At 32.5% G+C, this 21,819-nt stretch overlaps 1 protein-coding gene across 1 annotated transcript; it reads left to right on the forward strand.

Moving 5' to 3' along the window:
- The first annotated feature begins 1,706 nt into the window (after positions 1-1,706).
- Positions 1,707-21,663, forward strand: LOC123315222 (aminopeptidase N-like). Its single transcript, XM_044900833.1, has 11 exons — positions 1,707-2,321; positions 9,349-9,953; positions 11,019-11,174; positions 12,617-12,928; positions 12,993-13,176; positions 15,422-15,660; positions 15,881-16,245; positions 18,205-18,682; positions 18,742-18,912; positions 21,194-21,410; positions 21,480-21,663. Exons 1-11 carry the CDS (start codon positions 2,139-2,141, stop codon positions 21,636-21,638), a joined length of 3,069 nt encoding a protein of 1,022 aa, XP_044756768.1. The 5' UTR covers positions 1,707-2,138; the 3' UTR covers positions 21,639-21,663.
- Positions 21,664-21,819: the final 156 nt, after the last annotated feature.

Raw genomic sequence — 21,819 nt, forward strand, 5'->3', positions numbered from 1 at the left:
TAGTTTATGGATCATAGTTCAGAAACACTAGCCACAGGTTGCAATCTTATATAAGTTACATTCAGTTTCTGAATTTCTGTTTGAAAGTGTTCCTAGAAAAAATGTTCGAGACAAGCTGTGGAGACGAACTTTATCATTCATCTACATGTATAAATCACGGTTATAAAAAATGGAGATAAAAATTATAAAATAACTATTGCAGGAATTTGGACAAATTTTAATTCATTATCCTTTTAATACATTGCTAAAGTTTCGAATCAGTTGCGATTCTTTCTCAAGGCTCGTCTCATCGGATAGAATATCGTCAATTTTATTAAAATAATTGTCTGAGTAATTCTCGTTTTGATTTCAATTCAATTTTCTTCACACCTGAAAAAATGTTTATAACATGGACGTCACCAACAATCAAAAAAAAAAAAAATAATGGAGATAAAGCTCGAGAAATTTGAAAAATTCATGAAAAAATTCATCACTTTGTTATTTAAATAAAGAGTAGGCTCCGATTGTACTGATATTTCGGTGTCTAAAAGGGCCACTGGAGCAATTTCAGATTGGAAGTTACAAGGTCATCATGAACCAAATCAAATCGCAAAAGTTTGGGAAAATCGATGCACAACACACGAGAAAGTGATGTAGATTATGATGAAACCCTGAGAATTAAGACGATCTTTTCAAAATGAAGGTTCATTTAAATGAATTTTTTTTGTGCCGGTTCTTTCGTATTATGCGTTGTTTATGTTAGATTATTATTAGGTATATTTTTCATTGCCACTTGCCTAATATATAGCAATCTTCCCAAAAGTATACAAAAATCTGTTACACTCCTTGTACTCAATAAGTTGCCTGAGAAGGAGTTTTCTCCGATTTAAAAATAACCTTAAATTGTTTGTGATCCTTAATGGGATAGAAGTCAAGCCAAAAACAAATTTATTTATAAATAATGTATTAACGCTTCAGTCCACATGTTACCATTGCTCAAAAATAAAATTCTGATTTAGACAACATCTTTTCTCTCATCTGCTAGCTGAGTATATATTATGCTCATAATTGTGAAAGATGTTGATGATTATTTGAATAAACAGCATTCCTTAAAGGCCCTTCACTTATCACTTTTTCAAGTGTAATAGTCATTGAGAAACAAATCGTCAATTATAGCCGTAAATTTCTCCTTAAAATGACAGTATCTTCTAAAAGATCGAAGATTACAAAACAGATCCATTTTTCAAGAGAATTTAATCAAATGTGGAATTCAAAAATAGGCATGCTGCTGAAATGAAAAATGTCCTTATGGTACATCCCGAAATGTTAGAAAACAGAATTTTGAAAAAGTAATTTATGGTTTAGGTCTAGAGCTTTCAGGTGTGAATGTTTATTTTATTTTTCCTCTCCTTCTTTAGGGCAAATTCACCCTGTATATAGGGACGTTATGAACATTTAATTTTAAATGGTTGATTATTATTAGTAGTGACATGTCTACTTATGAAATAAAATATGTAGTTATCGAATTATCTATGTTTCATTTCAATTTATCTTTTCGATTAATTCTATTGTTATTATTTTTGAACCAATGGAATAACCGCTGTACAAAGAAATTCCTCAATGAGTTATAAATTCTACCCAATGCTTTTTCCATTGTACTGCTTACAACAAATACACCGATAATTGCAAGTGTACCGTCATTCTGCGAACAATAATTTTGCCTCATTATAATTAAATAAGTCCTTGGATCTCGCGAATTTTGAGTTTGATTAAATGCGACGATATTTGTGCTAGACGACGAAGAAAATCTCCAGCCAAACGGCCGTTTCCTGCGTGGTACCAACAAAATGAAGGGGAGTGCCTTGTGCGTGTAGTTTTGCAACTATAACAATTAACCACAATGTTATGAGCTCTATTCTGTCCTTAAAAGTTGCTAGTGTATTATCCTGATTATTTTCAACTGTCGGTTCCAAACCAGCGGAACTAATTCGTTACGTAAATATACAAGTGATTCCACATATTCTAATGTACCATGTGACCAGGTATCCCAATAATTATTATCACTTTGTTTGCTGCGAATACCCATCTGTCTTCAGGTGATTTTTCTCGTCAGAATGACTCCAGGTAGAATAATGACAAGTGAGTTGATGAATTGAATCATGGTTAACTCCGCTAATTACATGAACTCAAACCCGACACAGTTCTTGAAAGGGGACACAGAAGCTGTTGGATGGTTTGTGACCACTAAGAAGGCTCTGGCCCTTGTGGCCTTAGCCATTTTCACTCTGATTTTTGTGATAGTTTTCATGTATTATTACGGACCTAACAGGAAGATCATACAGGTAAGTGATTGTTTTGGGTTCAGTTTTCTATTTTATATTCCAATTTCACGTAGGTACTCAAGTGAAAAATATAAAATTCCATTGAATTTGATATGAAATTAAAATTTGAATCTACTCATGAGGAAGGCAAATATTGTATAGGTTGGATTGATTTCACATGATTTTGAAAAGTCCATTCGTCTATTTGTCATTTATGAGAATCCTTCGAAAATATTTGAATAGCGTCCAAGAAGATCCTCTGTGAATTTCGATACGTATCTTTTTCACAATCAGAAAATGTCAGGATATAAACGAAACGCGAAAAACTAATTTCATGACAAATCTCTCGTATACTTATAGTTGGGAAATTTTGAATTGATAAATCTAAGTTTCTCGGTTGTCGGCATTAGCAGATCATGATCATGCATAATCCATGACACCCTCTCTAACCCCCTCAATATCTTCGACATTCTAAGTGATAAAATTGAGCTGAAAACTGTACTCAAATATAAAAAGTGGATTAAAAATGACTAGTAAGATTTCTAGGGATCATAGAATATCAGAAAAAATGTGCCATCCACAATGCCAGGGGTGATAAAATACCAAGAAATATGTAGTGTTTGTCCTATGAACTTATGCTTTGAATCAATTATTGACAGTGTTGCAATCATTAAAAATTATGAATGGATAACATCGATTTTTTCTGAATAACTCTCGAAACCAGTTTAATATTGTTGTTTATTATTGAGTTACTTCTTTTTTATTATCAAATTTTTTTGAAATTGGAATTGTATTTCTTAAAGCTTCATTTTGAAAAAAGATATTCTGGACATCTAAAAAATAACCATTTTTAAGTCATAAAAGATATTTTGGAAAAACCAATTCAAAAGGTCCTTTCTTGAAGTTGTAGCTCTTCCAATAAACGGTTTCGTGCACAAATTCATTGGACAAATACTATATATTTCTCAATACAATTATTTTTCATCTCTAGCACTTTTTAGAAGTACTGGTCGATATAATACAGTTTTAGTATTTCACCTTGCTAGTTTCTTGTTCTGGTTCTATCATCCCCATTTATCTTCCATCATTTTCCGCTTGACATTTTGAATTCACCTTGTTATTTTGTAGTGAGTTTCAGCGATAACGCCTGAACTCGTAACTTTTTAATGGTTAGCCGTTTCTCATTAGTATCTCGGTATCGCAACTTGTTACGATATACCATACCATACATGCAAAAATAATTATTAGGAAGGCTGAAACATTGAATTTTGATGAAATTTTGTTAGTGTAACTAAACATTATTGATTATATCTTTGCGACAGTATACATATATTTTAAACATCCTTTGCTTGCATGCTGAACTCGTTATATCTTGTTGACGTTGAACGTGAAATAATTGCTGATGGAAAATTTTTAGTATATGATGTGTATTGGGCGACTTCTATTTTATTGGTTTATTTTATCCCATATAAAAGAAATAGACCAGTAAATGCTACAAATCTTGAATGCATATGGCCGATACTTGATGAAGATCCATTAAAACTACCTTGGTGGAAATTATGTACGTAATTAAGATTTAAGTATTTTTCAATAAGTCTCTCTCTATATCTTGAATCAAGAAAAATTCGAGACAGGAGCTTGGAAACCATTCTTATTCTATTTTCGATGACCTAAACCTAAAAACAAGGCTGTTCAAAACAAAACAGGGTGCGCTGTATAATTCAAAAGAAATAACGCCGAGAGAAAAATAAATTATTAAAAGAAAGTCTCATGTCTGTGATAAATTTAAATGATGAAAAATTAGAGGTATGCGGACAAATTATTGAATCTTCAAGGTATACTTTTTCTTCAATTCAATAGTCTACATAACGCCAATTCTCTATATCATTTGAAATATTAGAGCTATTTTTACCAGAAATAGGTTGTCATATTCCGATCGATAACCTTGAATTACTTGCAATTTAACAAATGAAGGCTTCCTTCATTATTTTCTTCAAATATTCAAGATAAAAAAGTGAAATTGATTCATTGCCTTATTACGCATTAAGTATCGATTGAATACTTACTCAATGACGTTACACATTGATTACAAGTAAATGGTTTCTGATAACGACACGAAGTAATAGCAGATTTTCTTCCTTATTTGGATTTATTTATTTTGAAGACTGCAAATTTCTCTCTTCTCGGCGACTAAATTTTTTTTTTTTAAATCAAATGGGTTCATAACATGAAGATAATTCAACAGGAGCAAATAATCATAGCATACAAATTATTAAGAATCTAAACGAGAGGCCGCTGTCACAAAATATAAAAATCTCTGAATTTTTGGTTATCTAACCTACATATCTCAAAACTGCACCTACGAATATTGGGGAGGTTGAAATTTATATCGCATCTTCAATTCCAAAAGTTGATATACAGGGTGATTCAGAACTCGAGGCGAAAAATTGAGGAACGTATACAGGGTGCTATTCTTGATAAAAAAAGTAAAATAAAATTTTTGGATATTGTCTTGTTTCCGACATATGAGTGTTCAAAATTTCTGCATGTCATCAATTTTAAAATTTAATAGCTGATAGAAATACAGAAAAAATTAAATAAAATTGTTGTATTATGTTCAAAAATAAAAATGCCTCCAATAGCATCGATACATGCTTGGCAACGCAGAATAAGGGCAATAGCATGTTTTGCCTATTCTGAGTGGAGTCCCTTAATTTTTCGCCTCGAGTTTTGAATCACCCTGTATAAAAATAATGAAACAATACGAATCACAGGTAAATGTATATATAGTGTTATAAACGTAAAGAAAAACTTTGTTGTTATACTAAACCTTATGGTCCCTTGCTGTTTGGTCGTATCTGCTACCGATTTCGAGGAAAACATTTAGAAAGATTTTCTCGAAATCCTCAGAAAAATCCAAATTGTTTTAAAAATCAGTTAGTAAGCTGTGATAAATAAATTCATTGTAAGTTAGCTTGTATCTCGAAAACGAAACCTTTGCGATTTTTTTTTGAATCACTTAAGGAATCGCCCCTCTTCGTTTGTACCTCCAATTTAGGAACACCCTGTATATGAAGAGTTATGATTCGGAGAAAAAAGAAATAGCCAAAATAAAATATAATATTTTGACAAATTGAAATATTTCAATATCACTATAGATATTCATAACATATTCGATAGTATTAATTGGTATATTATAACATAATTGAAACCTACGACGCATACTTGCATGTAGTAGTGAATTCTTAAGGAATATTTGTGTTCTTTATTTCTAGCCTTATATTCTCTTATGCATAACATATTTACTGACAAGAGAATAATTGAGCACATTCTTTTATAATTACTCATATTATGATAATCTTCGCTCATTGAGGAATCAGTGTTATGAATTATTCATCAGTTACCTGAGATGTACTTTGCTTTGCCTTCAATTTTCTCTCTTTTCTTCTGGACGAGGTTATTTGGGGAAATTTTATGACGGAATAGTTTACAGTCAGGATGAAAAAGTGTGGCATTGAGAAGAGAAAGAGGAGGAGAGCCAAGAGTAAAGTGAATAATAATTAACAAATACATTCGATCAGATTACCACATACTACAACAGTTGGATTTCATTTGTTTGGTTTCAGCGCGTTTCTCTTTATTGCATTTGTGGCGGTCCTAAACACTTCAATATATTCCCAGCAAGTGAAAATCTGAAAATACTACCCATTAATAATTGGGATGTCACTGATTCTCGATATACTTGCTTGATATACAGAGGGAGCACGAAATTCATATCTTCATTATTTATTACATAGCTCGAAAAGGTCAACTTTTATTTTAAATTACCCATCTTTTTACGTATTACGTAATTGTGAAGTTCGTTATGCACCCTAAGCGAGGGTTGGAAAGTAGTTTTTTAAAAAACAACCCGAAATGCCAGAATGAGATATATCTTTTTTGCTGAAAATGATTTGGTCATTGATGGATTTTTTTTCATAGGAATGAAATGCTTAAAAATTGGCCTTTATAGGATATGTCTTTTTTAAATGAAAAATATGCATCTACGCTATTTCAAAACCAAAATTAATTTTCCTTGGGTTTTCTGTTATAGAGAAAGATTTCTAGGGTAATTTTTACATTTGGATACGATGACATGTCTTCGAGTGAGAAAATGAGATATATAGCCGTATAACATATTTCGAAAATGAATTTTGTAATCATATAGATATAGATTTTTGAAATTTTCATTGCAATGAAAAATGAAAGAACTTAGATAGTATGTAAAACTATTTTAATTAAAGAGCTACGTTTATTACCTAGTACAAATATTAATAATTCCTGGAATAAATTTTATCATCCTTGATCCTGCAAATCAAATCAAACTAAACATATATTTATATAGCTTTCGACTCAAAATCATGCATACCTAGTTTGATCTTTTTGAAAATTGACATTTAACACTCACAACTTCAACAAAAAGGATTATAATCCTCAATCAAAAGGACTTTTGTATAGGTATACCCAAATTATTTTCAAAACTTCCGGATCCGAAAACGAGTTATCAGAAATTTCGATACTATTGTAAGACATTCGCACGATACATGGGAGAAAGAGAAATCCAATTTTCCTCGAAAATTGCGAAAAATGGGCTAACATCATTAAAGAAGCTTGTGTGCATAACTGGTCATTTTTATCAACATTCATCATTATTACATACATTGGATGAAGCTTTTATGGCTTATTCCTTATACTTGCAATGTTCAGTTTTTTATTTTTGATCAGCCTCTATAAGAGGCAGACAGGCATCATTTTATTTTGGTCCACCTTCGGATGAAACGATATAATTCTCTTTCTTTTATGGTATTCATGTTGAGTAAAATTGCGACAAATACAGTTCAGTTTTTATTATCCATTGTTTTCTTCAAATAATAATAGTTATTAAGGTTCCGCTAAAAAAGTTCTAATTTATTTGACAACGCATTAATACGAGAACCAATTCGATTTTCGAATTACTAGGAAACTGCAATGCAATAAAGAAGGAAATGGAAGTTTTAGAAATATGTAAGGTACTTAGGTATACCTAACAAATATACTGTGAAATCCTCTTAATATCGATTTTATTGCCAATGTTTTCAGAATAAAATAATTGAGGATCTGTTTTGAAACGGATTCAATAATTAGAATCTGCAAAAAATTGATTACTAGGTTGGGACGTCATAACAGTCCTTTCAATAATTAATTTTCTGGCTCTTCTTAATGGAATGATAAATTTCATTGCTGCCGATACCTGCATAACCACCTAAACGTAATAAGCTCGAATAGTAGCTTCAAAATTATACAGGGTCTTTATTAAAGATGAGGAAAAATGCAGGAAGTGATTCCTTGTCAATAAAATTATCAACATTGATCACTTTTCGTGATGCAAAATGGGGTCAAATATGCACCCCTACTGAGATATGGGATGTCATCTTTTCGACGTTCCATTTGAATGATCAAGAGGTATTTCATTAAAATTACGTACAAGTTGAGAGTTTTTCATTATTTCGGTTATACGGTCCTCCGCCTACTCCACTTTTACATAATGTTTAATGAACATCCCTAAATAATTAACTGAAAGGAAATCTTCAACTTGTGATATTTTCATTGTTTTCCAGTCATTCAGGTCGTTTTCCTTAAAAACGGTTGGATTCAGAGAATTAATAGAAAACAATTAATTCAACAAATATTCCTAGGCTTCTGTCAGACTTAAACGAGAACACCCTGTACAAGATTTATTCATCTAGGTATGATATTTAATGGTGATAGGCAGGAATACCCATTTTGTGAATTTGAATTTGGGGGGAGTATTTGAAGAATAAATAAACAAGAACCCTTTAAAAATTTCTCTCTATGGAAAAGGCTTTAGACGAGTTAGCTGAAAAATCATTTATCCTCCACCACTTTCTAAAAGGGACATTCCTGCACAAAGTTCAATATTTAACTTTTTTTTAAAGAGTAGAAGTTATCAACATTCACTTTTTTCCCTCCACTTATTCCTGCACCATCGCAGATGATCTCTACTTAGTTATTATGTGTTTTTCTAGGCAGAACAAGGGCCTAAAAAAAGGGTTCGAATACCTCAAGCCCAGAGAAATTCAATCGATTCATGCCAAATGTTATCTGGATATTATTCGAAAACAAAAAACCTCTTTCTCAATAGGAATGATTCATATTTATCTGGAATACGAAGTCATTCAGGATATCACAGAAATGATTTTTTTTCGCAATACTACTTCACAAAAGATTTTATCTCTATTGAGATAACTAAATCCTTTCGAAAAAAATTAATTTTCCACTCTGTTCGAAATAGAAGTCTTTCACAGTGTGGGTATTGTCGACAATATTAGTAATAATGATGAGTCAGTGCTATCAACGGTGAACAATTAGGGTATACTTATTATAAGGATAACAAAAATAGTGGACGGAAGATATCAATAAATGACTGAAAAGTTGTCGTAGTATTTGAATATTCTTTGTTTTTATATTCAGACAATTGAAGCAGATTTCATTCACACTTCTGTGACTAGCTATACTTTTCTTGCGGCAACCTAAATACTTTTTAATTTTTGGTGTACACCGAAAAAAATGTAGTATTCAACTTCTGGTATATTCAAACAATATATTTTCTTTGAAATAATTTAAAAACGAGAGTTATCATTATATACGACTGTAAATATTTAGAGTGTTGTAGAGCACTAATAAATATGAGATGGCATCAAATAGAATGGTATGAGTATGAATGAATGAAATTTAAAACTCTGGTTGATGATAACTCTTAAAATTCTGGTATCGCTAAAAGGGATGATTAAAATAAGGATCTCAGATTCTAAATGCTCAGTAAAACTCACAAATGAAGTTAAAGGAATTTTCCACTCTAAACTTGGACATTGAAAATGTTTTTCTTCATAGTCTAAAAGTATATTACTAAGTGATTCGAATTGATGTACTTACTATTGATATTCTTTCCAAAATTTAACTTCAATTCAGAAGTTGAATTCTACTACAGATGGAATAATTTTTTTTTCAGATACAAGAAGAAGACAATGACATTGAGGAAATATTGAAGGAAGAGTTAGAAAATAAGATCGAAAAAGATATAAGATTGCCTAAAAACTTGTCGCCCATACATTATAAGTTGATTGTCCATCCTGTAATAGACCCCGATGGCCCCAAAAATTTTTCATACACAGGACATGTCCAGATAACCGTTTTATGTAGAGAAGAAACAGATACCATTTTCTTGAATTGGTATAATGTGAATGTGACGAACAAAATAATAGTTCGAATGACAACTCAGCTTGAGAAAACTGAGCCAGAGGAAAATAATCTTGACACGAGCATCAGCACCGATTTTTTGGGTACTGAAGAACAATTTGATCAGGAAGGAATATCATTCAAGACTGCTGTTAAGCAGGCTAAGCATATAGAAAATGTATTACGTTCTGACGGTATCGAAATTGGCGTCAACGAAATACAAAAAGATAAGGAAAATGCTAAATTGAAAATAAAATTGAAGGACAACATGCAAGTTAATAAGAATTATACGATAGATATCGAGTTCTCTGGGAAAATATCAGATAATTTAATTGGACTCTATAGAACATCTTATAACACGACTGAAGGCGAATCTAGGTAAGTTTTTACACTCGAAAAATTCTAATTTCATTCAGTTCACACGAAAAAATCGTTCGTTGATTATTACCATTGTCAGGCAATCTTGATATTCGCAGATTCTAAGATGGAAACCAGTTGTAGGAAAAACAATTTTCACAATTGAATTAAATCATTATATTTACAATGAGCTTGACATAAATACCTCCCTGAATGGATTTATAGCAAAGGAAATGATCGAAAAATATGGTGGTTAGAATAAACATTAAAGTTTAGTAGGATAAGTTTCCTTATGTAACTCTAATGTGACAATTGAAAATGATGATTTATTGCAGTGATGAAACTTGATTTTGACCGAAAAATTTCAACAGTCGCTAAGAGTTTTTTGACACTCTGTCAACGTTGTTTTCCTTCTGGCTGCTATTGCGATGAATTCATATATCTTAGCATTTGAAGAAAGAAGACGAGTTAACAGAAAGCAGAACACATTAATCATTGTCAAAATATTATCTCAGATCCTGTCTTATATCAAACTACATGGAGATACTTTTTGTGCTAACAAATAGAGGAGCCACCTTGAATTTCATAAAAAATTAGAAGAAAAGCCTGTAATCTTTAATCCTGAATAAATAGTCGAAAAACCAGAATTGGGATGCATTTAGGCTCATGTTAAGAATAGCATAATTTGCCACCATGATTACTTGAGATATTTTCATTGAGTGTACCAATGGTGAGCCTGGAGGAGTGCTGGATTATTTCAGGAGCCTTTCAGAAATACTCCTTGTTCTCAAAACTCTTCATTGTTGAAATTGATAAGCGCGGCAGATAGGTTTAGTAAACCCAATTTGTTTCACTTATCCCAAAAAAAACTTGATAATAGACTTAGCAATAACTTGATTCAATCTCATTCATTCTGTATTTTATTTATCTTTCTGATATTATGTAATTTTGTTGCTTTTTTGGTTTAATTTCATGTTTTGAATATTGGAATGTGTTACATTTACTTATGTAGATTTAGGTCTCGTATCTGTGATCGATGAATAAATAAATAAATATGGATTGTACATTTTCACATTTGTTTTTCAGATGGCTCGTTACAACTGACTTTGAGCCTATTCATGCAAGAAGACTATTTCCGTGCTTCGATGAACCCCACTTCAAAGCAACCTTCGATCTTAGTATAGCAAGAAGAAAGAACATGACAACTTTAGCGAACACACCTTTAAAAATGACAGAAAAAATGTTAGTATATCTTGTATTGATTTTTCGTTCATTTTGTGTAAACACCAAAATATATTTTTTTCTCGGAAAAAAGATCAAGGTAAACTTCATAAAATACAATTATCTTTTCACAACTATTTAGACAAACTTGAATGCGTTGTGCACAGCATAGTTAGAATGGAACTAAATTTTGTTTGCATCATGATGTTTTATATTTTTTAAATAAGTAGTAGATACTTTTTGAACAAAAGGTAAGTGAATTTAGTTCAAATAATTGAATTCTTTAAAGACTAGACCATCCCTGCTTATTTCTTCCTATTAGGTATATTTGTTACTTCTAATAAATAAATCGAATCCTTGTAGTAATAACTTCGAGAAGGTTCCAAATTATGTTTTTTTTTCTCTAGATTTTCATTTCTACAATACTTTTTTGCAGAAATAATTTTGTAATTTATTCATTGGCCGAAATGACGAAATTACAAAGTGATAAAATTTCACGATCTTCTCAAAATAAATATGCTATCGGAAAAACAATCGAAAAGAAACAAAGTTATTGGGAAAAACTGTTTTTTAAAAAATACGACTAGTTTTCAAAACAGAATGGTATAGAGATAATTTTCAACTACTTTTTTTCATTTCAACAAACAAGCAGAAATAAATATGAAAGTACCAGCTTCTTTTTAATGATTCTCCCTGTATATGTTCGATAATTTTTCCGATCGCAGATGTTTAATTTAGCCGTCAGGGATATTAGAATATAGCGCTCAAATAGCGGCATTACAATAGCAGGGCACTTCAATGAATTTTCACGATTTTTATGCCCTCGTTTATTCTGCTCACCTATATACAATGAGCTATAGACAATTTAAAGTGCCCTGCTGGTGTGAGAGAATGTACTTCGAACAAAATAAATATATATCTATCTATCTATCTATCTATTACACCAGCAGCTACTATAACTTGTGGGATGTCTGCGTTTTGTTCTTTTCAAATCTGCAATTAGTTTTTTCCACCACTTACCGTTACCGAGATATAGATAAATCAAAAGTAATAAGTATTACACTAGCAGGGCATCTCAACAGATGTTTCGATCGAAAGCCCTCGTTTTGCTCCGTTTTGCTCATCAGTCTGTTCGTTTTGCTCATTTACACTTACACTTACGGGTTTTTGGAGAAGAAAAAAATTTTTTTTCTTGCCCTAGCTTCTGTTGAGGTGCCCTGCTAGTGTAATATTACACCAGCAGGGCACTTTGAATTGTCTATAGCTCATTGTATATAGGTGAGCAAAATGAACTGAGTGGTGAGCAAAACGAAGCAAAATTAGTACAAAACGAGGGCATAAAAATCGTAAAAATTCTTAGAGGAGCCCTTCTAGTGTAATGCCGCTTCATCAAATCTAGCGAGACGCTTACAATATTGGAGTGTACGTAACGATGGAAAAGAAAATCTGTCGAATTTTTTCAGGGAAAATGATCCTGAATGGGTATGGGATCATTTCGAGAGAACACCACCCATGTCAACGTGTTCGCTTGCTTTTACCATAAGCGATTTTGTACCACTGAAATGTAATTCAACATGTCCAAATTCAATCGTCAAAATCTGGGGACCAATAAGCGATTTGTCGAAAGGTGACTTCGCACTGAAATCTGCTGCAGCTATTATAGATTATTTGGAAAAATACTTCGGAATAAAATATCCTCTGCCTAAACTGGATTTACTAGCAGTGCCGAATTTGGCACAGGCTGCTACAGAGAATTGGGGATTGATATCTTTCAGGTGAGAGAATTTGAAATTGAGAATATTATTCGTCTAGTATCTTATTTCGAATAATTTTTTACAGGAAATCCTCTCTTCTTTTTGACCCAAGTAAGGAAAGTGTACTAGTCAAACCGCAAATATTCAACGTGTTGTGTAAGAATATAATAAAACAGTGGATGGGTAATCTAGTTTCTATAAGATGGTGGTCGGAGTTGTGGTTGAAAGAAGGATTTGCAATGCTCTTGTCTGCACAAATCGAAAAAGATGTGAGTAATTTTCTTCTCAGTTAATTAATTTTGTACTGTTATTGGATGTTTATCGGGCAGCTGTTAATTGGCACTTGAGTTGTATTGAAGAAATTCCGACACTAGTAGTGATTTTAGATGCAAATGAAACTATGGAAGTTAAAACTGCAGTTGTACTTAGATATGAAAGGGCCAACATTAAATATGTAATTGTTCATATTTTATATCTTTGAAGAGTTATATTATTTATTATTTGACCAAAGGAACACAACAAGTGAATTTCATACCCATAATAGTATTTACATTGTGAAATTAACCGAAAAATATCAAGAACAAAATTATGAAAAACAGGTTATACCTAAAATGGAATATTCGGCTTAATAAGAAAATAATTTAATGATATTTGTTATTTTTTGACGTTCAGAACTTGTCGAGAATAAAGACAAAGCAACACATTCATTGATATATATTTTATTGTTTCATTATACAAATGGTATCTACTCATCTAAAAAATATTGAATTTTTCGTATTTTTAGTATTTTAGGTGCGTTCTCCCTTTAAACTAATTAATCATGCGGCCGATATAGAAGTTGTAAATTAATAATTACGAAAAAATTTAAGGGGGCATAACTTGCCAAAAAATGGCATGGATCTTCCATATGAATTTTTTTTTCGAGCAGCCCCTAATTAGAGAGGTGCAGCTCCCTAAAGACGGCTCCTGAAAAGAAATTCTAATTTTTTCCTTTGAAACCAGAAAACTGACGGGAATTAAACTGAGAGGACTGCTAGAAGCTAAAAAAATTTTTTTGTTTGTGTTCCTCTATAATTGCAAGGGGTAGAAGTAGCCACCTTTCAAATATTTTTACAAGAAACTCTTTTCCTTATTCATAAAATGCCATTAAAAATTAATTTTCCATATTTTGATTCATTTTGAACAAATTAGGTCTTTTGTAATTTCTTGCTAAAAGTGACTGCTCTGGGGAAAAATATCAACAAATACGTAGCTTGAGTCATATAGAATGAAATTATATTTTGAACTTATGCCTTAATTTCACCTAGTAATTAAAACTCTAGCATTCTTGTTCCCATACATCTGACCGATCTTAGAGAAAGTCCCACACTATTTTCGTCAGTCAATCAACTCTTAAATTTTTTCGTAACTAATTTTGTACTGTATAGGGGACGATGGGGAAATTGCGGACGCTGAAGGAAAATGAAGTTTAACACTTGTAGATAAAAACTTATCCGTCTGATTTTATTAATTTATTAATCTTTGGTTAATCAACTTTAGAATCATTATTTATAATTTCACGGGATTAATGAACAAAATTGTTTTTTTCAAGAAATACAAAACCCTTTCTGTCCGTATTTAACCCGAATAATTTGGGGTAAAAGCGGACGAGTGTTGGGTTAGTTGGAAACAGCCTAGTGTACTCACGCATTTACTCAATTGAGGTAAATATTAATTGCAGAAAGCACAGATAAAACCTTTTTCGGACGATGTTCCACCTGAACAGTTCTCGTGTACCCAATTACCGCATTTTACAAACATTCTAAGTCTATGAAATAGTAGTTAGCAGAAAAGGCAAAATTAGTTTTTCTGTTGGGAAAATTATTTTTCTACGTCTTTCATATACATTTTCGAAACATCTGTAACAAACAATAATTATCATTGATTTTTATTCACCATATCTGGGATGATTGCCTTGTTCGCAATTACCCCACATGGCATTTCAAAAATAATAAAACAAAAATTTGAGACTAGTATACAATACAAGATTTTGTTGAATGTTATTTGAGCATCACCTCTATTGAAACAAAACAATCGATAGAAATTATTTACTATTCGACATCACTCTTTCGATAAACACCAGAAGCAAAATAAAAAATTCTCAAAATTAGATCACAAGTTAAACAATTTTTTGAAATGACTTATCTTGAAAACTAAGAACGATCACCGGTAGTAATATTTTCTTCACACTAAAGAAGCTTGATAAACTAGATAACTTGGTCATGATATTTAGCGCATGGAGAAGGATCTAGTAGATATCCCTATGTCCGCTCTTACCCCGCGTCCGCAATTACCCCATCGTATAAAATTAATAAACAAGGTATGGATTATTAATCGGATGATAAAGGACTAGTCCATCTAATTTAAGGAAATAACGAAAGATCGTTTTCAATATCTTAAGGAAGAACATTGAATGGCTTGACCTAAAAATTTTATTCTGCACTGAACGTCGATAGCGTTTCTTTTTATTTTCAGTTGAAACCTGATTGGGACACCTACAATAATATCCCCTTAATGGAAATAGAGACGTCTCTTTTCGAAGACAGTTTGAATTCTTCCTCAAGTCTCCGAACGAAAATAGTCGATAATGAACAAATTGAACAAATTACCGACTCCCTAATCTACGAGAAAGGAAGTAGCTTGTTGAGAATGCTGAACAATACTGTGACTCAGCCTGTTTTTGAAGGAGCCATCCGAAATTATTTGCGTATTTTGTAAGTGGTATATGTCATTTTTAGAAGATAATTCGTTTGACATTGGTATCTTGATTTCCGATGTCCCGGAAATTAGTTAATGAAAACGAATTTCATTATTTATTATCAAGGTTTTATCGCATATTCAATGTAAAAATGTGTTTCTTTTTACTTTTTCTGAATCAAATGATCAAAAATGTTTCCCTTGGACCAATTGAAATTGATCACTTTCGACTTTCAGTTCTTATAAGTCGGCTGGTCAAGATGAACTATGGGCGGAAATTGTGAAAGCATCCGATATCGAAGGCAGCAATCAAACATTGTGGAATGAACAGAACCTTAAAATTATTATGGACAGTTGGACGAAACAGCCCGGATATCCCTGTATTTTTGTAACTAAAAAGGGAAATGAATCTGGAGTGTATACCATAACACAGAATAGATTTGGTGACGAAAATGGAACAAGGACTTGGTTTGTCCCTATCACGTATATCAAGAAGAATAGCACAGAAGTCGCGAGGGTTTGGTTGAACAATGAGAAATCCAAAACAGTAGATACCAATGCTTCGGAGGACTCTTGGATTCTTGTCAATATTCGGAGAAAAGGTAAACAAGCTTTTCTCATTCTCGAAATGGACGTATGTCCCCATTGTGCTGTGAAGTTTTGTGGTCTATTCGAGTCATTCATTATCACCATACAAACCTCTGCCTCCACTGTGTGACATAGGTCTCTTGCTATTCTACTCTCTTCAGTTTTGTGCTGTCGTCCGTACGACAAGTAGGCAGTCCTCCTCTAATTCTCTTTTGTCTGCTCACGATCTCCACTCCAGCAATAGCTTTGTCCATTGTTCCTCCTCCATCATTTTGTGCGTCCTTTTTAGCCTAATTAATCTTTTTAAAAGCATTCTCGAGGACTGTCATGCCATTTCTTGGGAATCTGCTATTGAATAGGCAGAGGTTAAAAAGGTCTCTTAATGTTTCATGTAAACTCTGGCCACCTATTTTGGTTGCATCCGATATTATATAGTCTTCACCTGGTGATCTGCTGTTTTTTGATTTCTTCGAGGGCAGTTCTATCTCTCCTATGGTGATATCAGCTATTTCCTGCGATCAGTGCGATCCTTGGTTTAAATGTTACTCGTACTCTTCGTTTTCCTGTTGACTGCTTTTATATAGTGTGTGATAGATTTCCTCCAAAATCTTTAGTATATAATTTCTATTTGTTGTTTGTTTCTAGATCATGTATTTCTTCTTTTTTGTCGTCAGTATCTCACGCAACACTTTTATTTAATTTCATCTAATAATTCTCTATAGTCTGTTCAATCTTTTCTCTTTTGTATTTTCTAATGTCTTTTCTTACGCCTTTGGATATTTGTTTGTTCATCGCTTTCATCTCTTCGTCTGTGGTCTTTTCCTGGTTTCTTCTGTTATTTCTTCTCTCTTTCATTGGTTGTACATTTAATGCACTGATTTTTTCTTTTTTTTTGTGCCGATAATTTTGTTTTTTGAATAGATAGACTGAAGTGTTCGATAAATTTGAGGTGCGTCTATTTTGTTCACTATTTTTCAGTCTGCCTTACTTTCGCACCACTTGACTTTTTCAATTCTTGTAAAAAAAGTTCGACACCCTGCAACATAAGCAACATTGTATAAGGCAGCTCAGCTTAATCGTCATATATGATGTGAAGTCTTCAGATTCTGGATTTCCTTTTCGTTTTTAATCACTCTGTATGTAAATTATAAATAGAGAAAATTGCACTTAAATCATTCCATGTAACGAGACTAAGGTACATCTCCATAATGGTTAGTGAGAGTACCTAAATTTCCAAATATACAGGCTGTTCGAAATTAAGTCGGCACCATTGCCAACTACGTTATTATTTATGCTACGAATTCGGTTAAATGGGCGAACTACTAGCATTTTTAATGGTCTTCTCGATGCTGAAAACAAAACAAATATTGACAGTCGCGTTTTCAAAATACTTCATAAAATGATATTTTTTTAAATGGAACATCCTATATTTTATCATGCATATCGATTCGTAATAAAATCCTCAACAACAAAGCTCTATCACATTTCTTCCTAAAGTTCAAAATGAGGGACTTATGTGGAAATATTGTCATTCGTATAAATACCGAAATTGGGTGTTTGGGCGATCATGAGGTTTTGTTCGTCAAAACAAAGAAATTTTTTGCACTTGTGAACGAAATAAATATTTCCACATAAGTCGCTCATTTTCAACTTTAGGAAGATGATTTGAGCTTCGCTGCTGATAATATTGAAACGAATCGAAATGCATGATAAAATAAAGGGTGTTTCATTTAGAAAATACCTTTGGATGGAATATTTTGAAAACGTGAGGGTCAATTTTTGTTTTGTTTACGGCATCGAGAAGGCAGTTAAAAATGCTACTAGTTTACTAGTTTGCCCATTTAAGCGAATTCGTAGCATCAATAATAACGGAGTTGGTAATGGTGTCGACTTAATTTGGAACACTCTGTATATGTCCTCAAGGAGTTCTTTGATTATTCTAGTCTTTCTAGCAGAACTAATTTGACTTTTAGGTTTTTATAGAGTGAACTATGATGATGAAAACTGGAAATTGCTGAGAGAACAATTAGAGGAGGATCATCATAAAATACCATTGTCTAATCGAGCACAATTATTGGACGATTCTTTCGAGCAAGCGAAGATGGGCAATTTGGACTATAGTATACCATTCGAGTTGACAAATTTCCTCAAATACAACGAATCTGCATATGTAGCCTGGTATCCTGCTCTGAACAATTTGAAATACATCAAGACGATCATGGACTACCATGAATATTCCGGGATATATCACACATTTTTGATCAATTTGATCGCTCGACGGTTCAATATCTTGGGCACATCACCCAGACAAAAAGAATCGATTAACGACAAGTTTCTCAGGTTGGAAATAATCAATTTGGCCTGCCACCTGTACTACGAACCTTGTATCGATTGGGCGAAAACTCAGCTGAAGAGATGGATGGAACAGAATGATCCTGACCTCAACAATCCGTAAGTTGTACAGATATAGCAAAATCAGTAGAACTTGATTCAATAAATTTTGTTTAAAGAATTCACAGAGACTATCGTAAAATTGTACAATGTATGGCTATTGAAAAAGGAAGTAGAAAGGAATGGTACTTTTTATGGGATAGGACCTACAATCCAAATATTTCACCGGAAGATCTGAATGTTATATATTTATCGCTTGGTTGCACACATGATCCTTGGCTGATAAATAAGTGAGTTTTTAAACTAAAAATCAAGATGATAGGAAATGTCGAGCAATATTTCCGTCAGGTATAGAAGAACGACAGAGTACCAGTGGTCTCATGTCTGAAACGGCTTTTGAGGGGTGTAGAACCATTAAAATGTGCCTGTAAAATACTAGCATGCTTGGAATATTATAAAATTAAATGAGTGTCTCTACACTCCACATTTGATCTTATAATATTCTAAAGACTAAAAATTATCGTCTCCCAACTATAACAGGGAATAGATTAAACAAGTTAACAATATACATTCTCGATATCGAATCAAAGTTATTGCCATCTCTCCAGGGTGTATTTTCTAAATGGAGCAGAAATGCAGGAGGCATTCCTTGTCCGATCACATATTTCGTGAGGAAATATGGGGTAAAATATGTATCCCTTCTGAGATATGAGTTGTCGAAAAAAGGAACTTTTCTCACTTTTTCTCTGATGGAATTGTAAAGTTAAGAATATTTCTTCTCGATATTTTCATTTACTTTCATTATTCTGAACATTTCATTATCGAAAATAAAGTCCCTTTAATTTTAAATCTTTATTTAACCCTACTAAAAATTTCACTAGAGGAAGCTTTAAGTTAAAATGGACGTAAACAGAAAAGTAAGGTTATAAGCATGAGGGTAGCTTAATATAAGAAAACTATCAAAATATTATCCATGTCCGGAATATACGTCACTGTTCTACTCTCTCAGGCTCCTTTTTCTTGCAACAGTGTGTGTTTATCACGTGAATATTGCAAAAACTTGCAGGTTTTCAGATTCAAATTTGCATCTGACGAGAGGTTGGGGAAATTTTAAGAAGGACTCTTTTGTCGTTTTTATTTTATCGACGACAATGTGAGTCACAGAAAAGTGCATATGTGACACCATGTTCCTCAATGAAATAATTTAGTGTTTTCAGACAAGATCGCCTTCTGCATTTTTGATCATCATTATTGAACACCCTCTATGGATGTTTTAATTGTTGCGAGAAAAAATGTAGACGAAGATTTTTTCATTTTCTACAGTAATTCTAATTTTTTGTCGTCAGTATCAATTTTTTTGTTTGCTGAATACAATAATACAACTCTTTTACTTTTGCTGCAAAAGTTTTGCATAATTTGTGGTAACATATTTACCATATGCATCATCTGTCGCAATACCTACTAAAGAAATCATATCAGCTAATATGTCGAGAGTGGAGATTACCTCTTTTCAAGAAAAAACTGCAAAGAGATTCCTTCCATGTGTATCAACTTGAAAAATATGTACAGGGTGGGCAAAATTGGTGATACCTGAATTACAACTTTTTCAACCCAACGAGATAGAGGTAAATGCATGGCACATTTCGGTCGTCTTTTTTCGAGAAACTAATGATGCCATCAACTGTTTTACTCTATCTTCTTTTGTTTTCGAGTTATAGGTCAAAATTAAAATTTCAACTTTGGTCATTATCTCCGTTTCTGTTTAAGCTAGAATGTTGAAATGAAGACACTTTTTTTATAGCAATCCAGTGGCGTACTATGATTTTTTATAACAGGTATATTATAGCTGAACTATAACTTAAAGATGAATTTTTTCTTATGAAAACAGTAGTTTAAAATGACTTAGAAAGACTGAGGGTGATGTATAATATATTTCTGAAACGGTAAAAAAATGGCGATTCTTTCTAAGTCATTTTAAAGTACCTACTGTTTTCATAAGAAAAAACACAACTTTATGTTAAAGCTCAGCAAATAAACCCGTAGGGAAAGATCATAGTACGCCACTGAATTGCTATCAAAAAAGTGTCCGTATAATGTCTTCATTTCAACATCCTAGCACAGAAACTAAGAGAAACGGAGATAATGACCACAGTTGAAATCGCCCAAATTTGAATTTTGACCTAATAACTCAAAAACAAAAGAAGATAGAGGAATGCAGTTGATGGCATTAATGGTTTCTCGAAAAAAGACGAATGGTACATTCATTTTTCTCTATCTCGTTGGGTTAAAAAGTAGTGGTTCAGGTATCACCAATTTTGCCCACCCTGTACAGAAAAGTCTAGATGGCGCATTGAAAACCTAGCAGCAGTAGCATCCTTTATAAGCGGTTTCGGGTATGAGTTCATTGGACAAACACCCCATATTTTCTGGTATTCTACAAGCTATGCATATTCTTTTCCCTTATATGTTTAACGTGTGAAGAGCTCTGCTATTACATTACTGAAGAAATGAAAAAATATATTTACCTACGCTGTGTATAGAATCAAGTATAAAATAATTTTTTTTTTCAAGATATCTGCATTTATCTCTAACGGGAAATATATCATTGGAAAATGTGCCGCTGGTATGGAAGTCCCTGAATCACCCAGTTGGTCTGAGAACTGGATTTCCGTTTCTGAGAATGAACTGGAATGAAATATTTGAGCAGTACAAGGATATATTTTTCGTTTTGAAGACTATCATCAACGATTTTCTCTCCAATTTAGCAACAGAGGTGGATTTAGAAGATGTAAGTTGATTGAAAATTCGATACATTTCAATATGCGATTCCTCTGAATAATTGTTGTCTCGATTTCAGCTCACGCAATTTTACAAAATACATCAAGATGACCTAGAGATGATCGCAGGAATTATGCAAGAAACAGTGAACAAAATAAAACTGAGGATAGAATGGAAAAAGAAGCATTTAGATTCCGTTGTACAATGGTTGAATTCTAATGTGAAAAAAAATCGTTGAAACAATAAAAATATTTTTGGAAATATATTTTTTTTTCAATTGTTTCAATATAAGAACGTGAACAGAATTAAATAAGGGTTCTGTGAAGGACCTAAACTTTTTTTGCACCATAACAATTTCTGTTGTTCAGCCAATATTATTTATCCTTTAGTGGTGATATACAACTGCAGTATAATTAAAG

This window comes from Coccinella septempunctata, chromosome 6, assembly GCF_907165205.1.
Source record: "Coccinella septempunctata chromosome 6, icCocSept1.1, whole genome shotgun sequence".
In the NCBI taxonomy this organism is placed as follows: Eukaryota; Metazoa; Arthropoda; class Insecta; order Coleoptera; family Coccinellidae; genus Coccinella; species Coccinella septempunctata.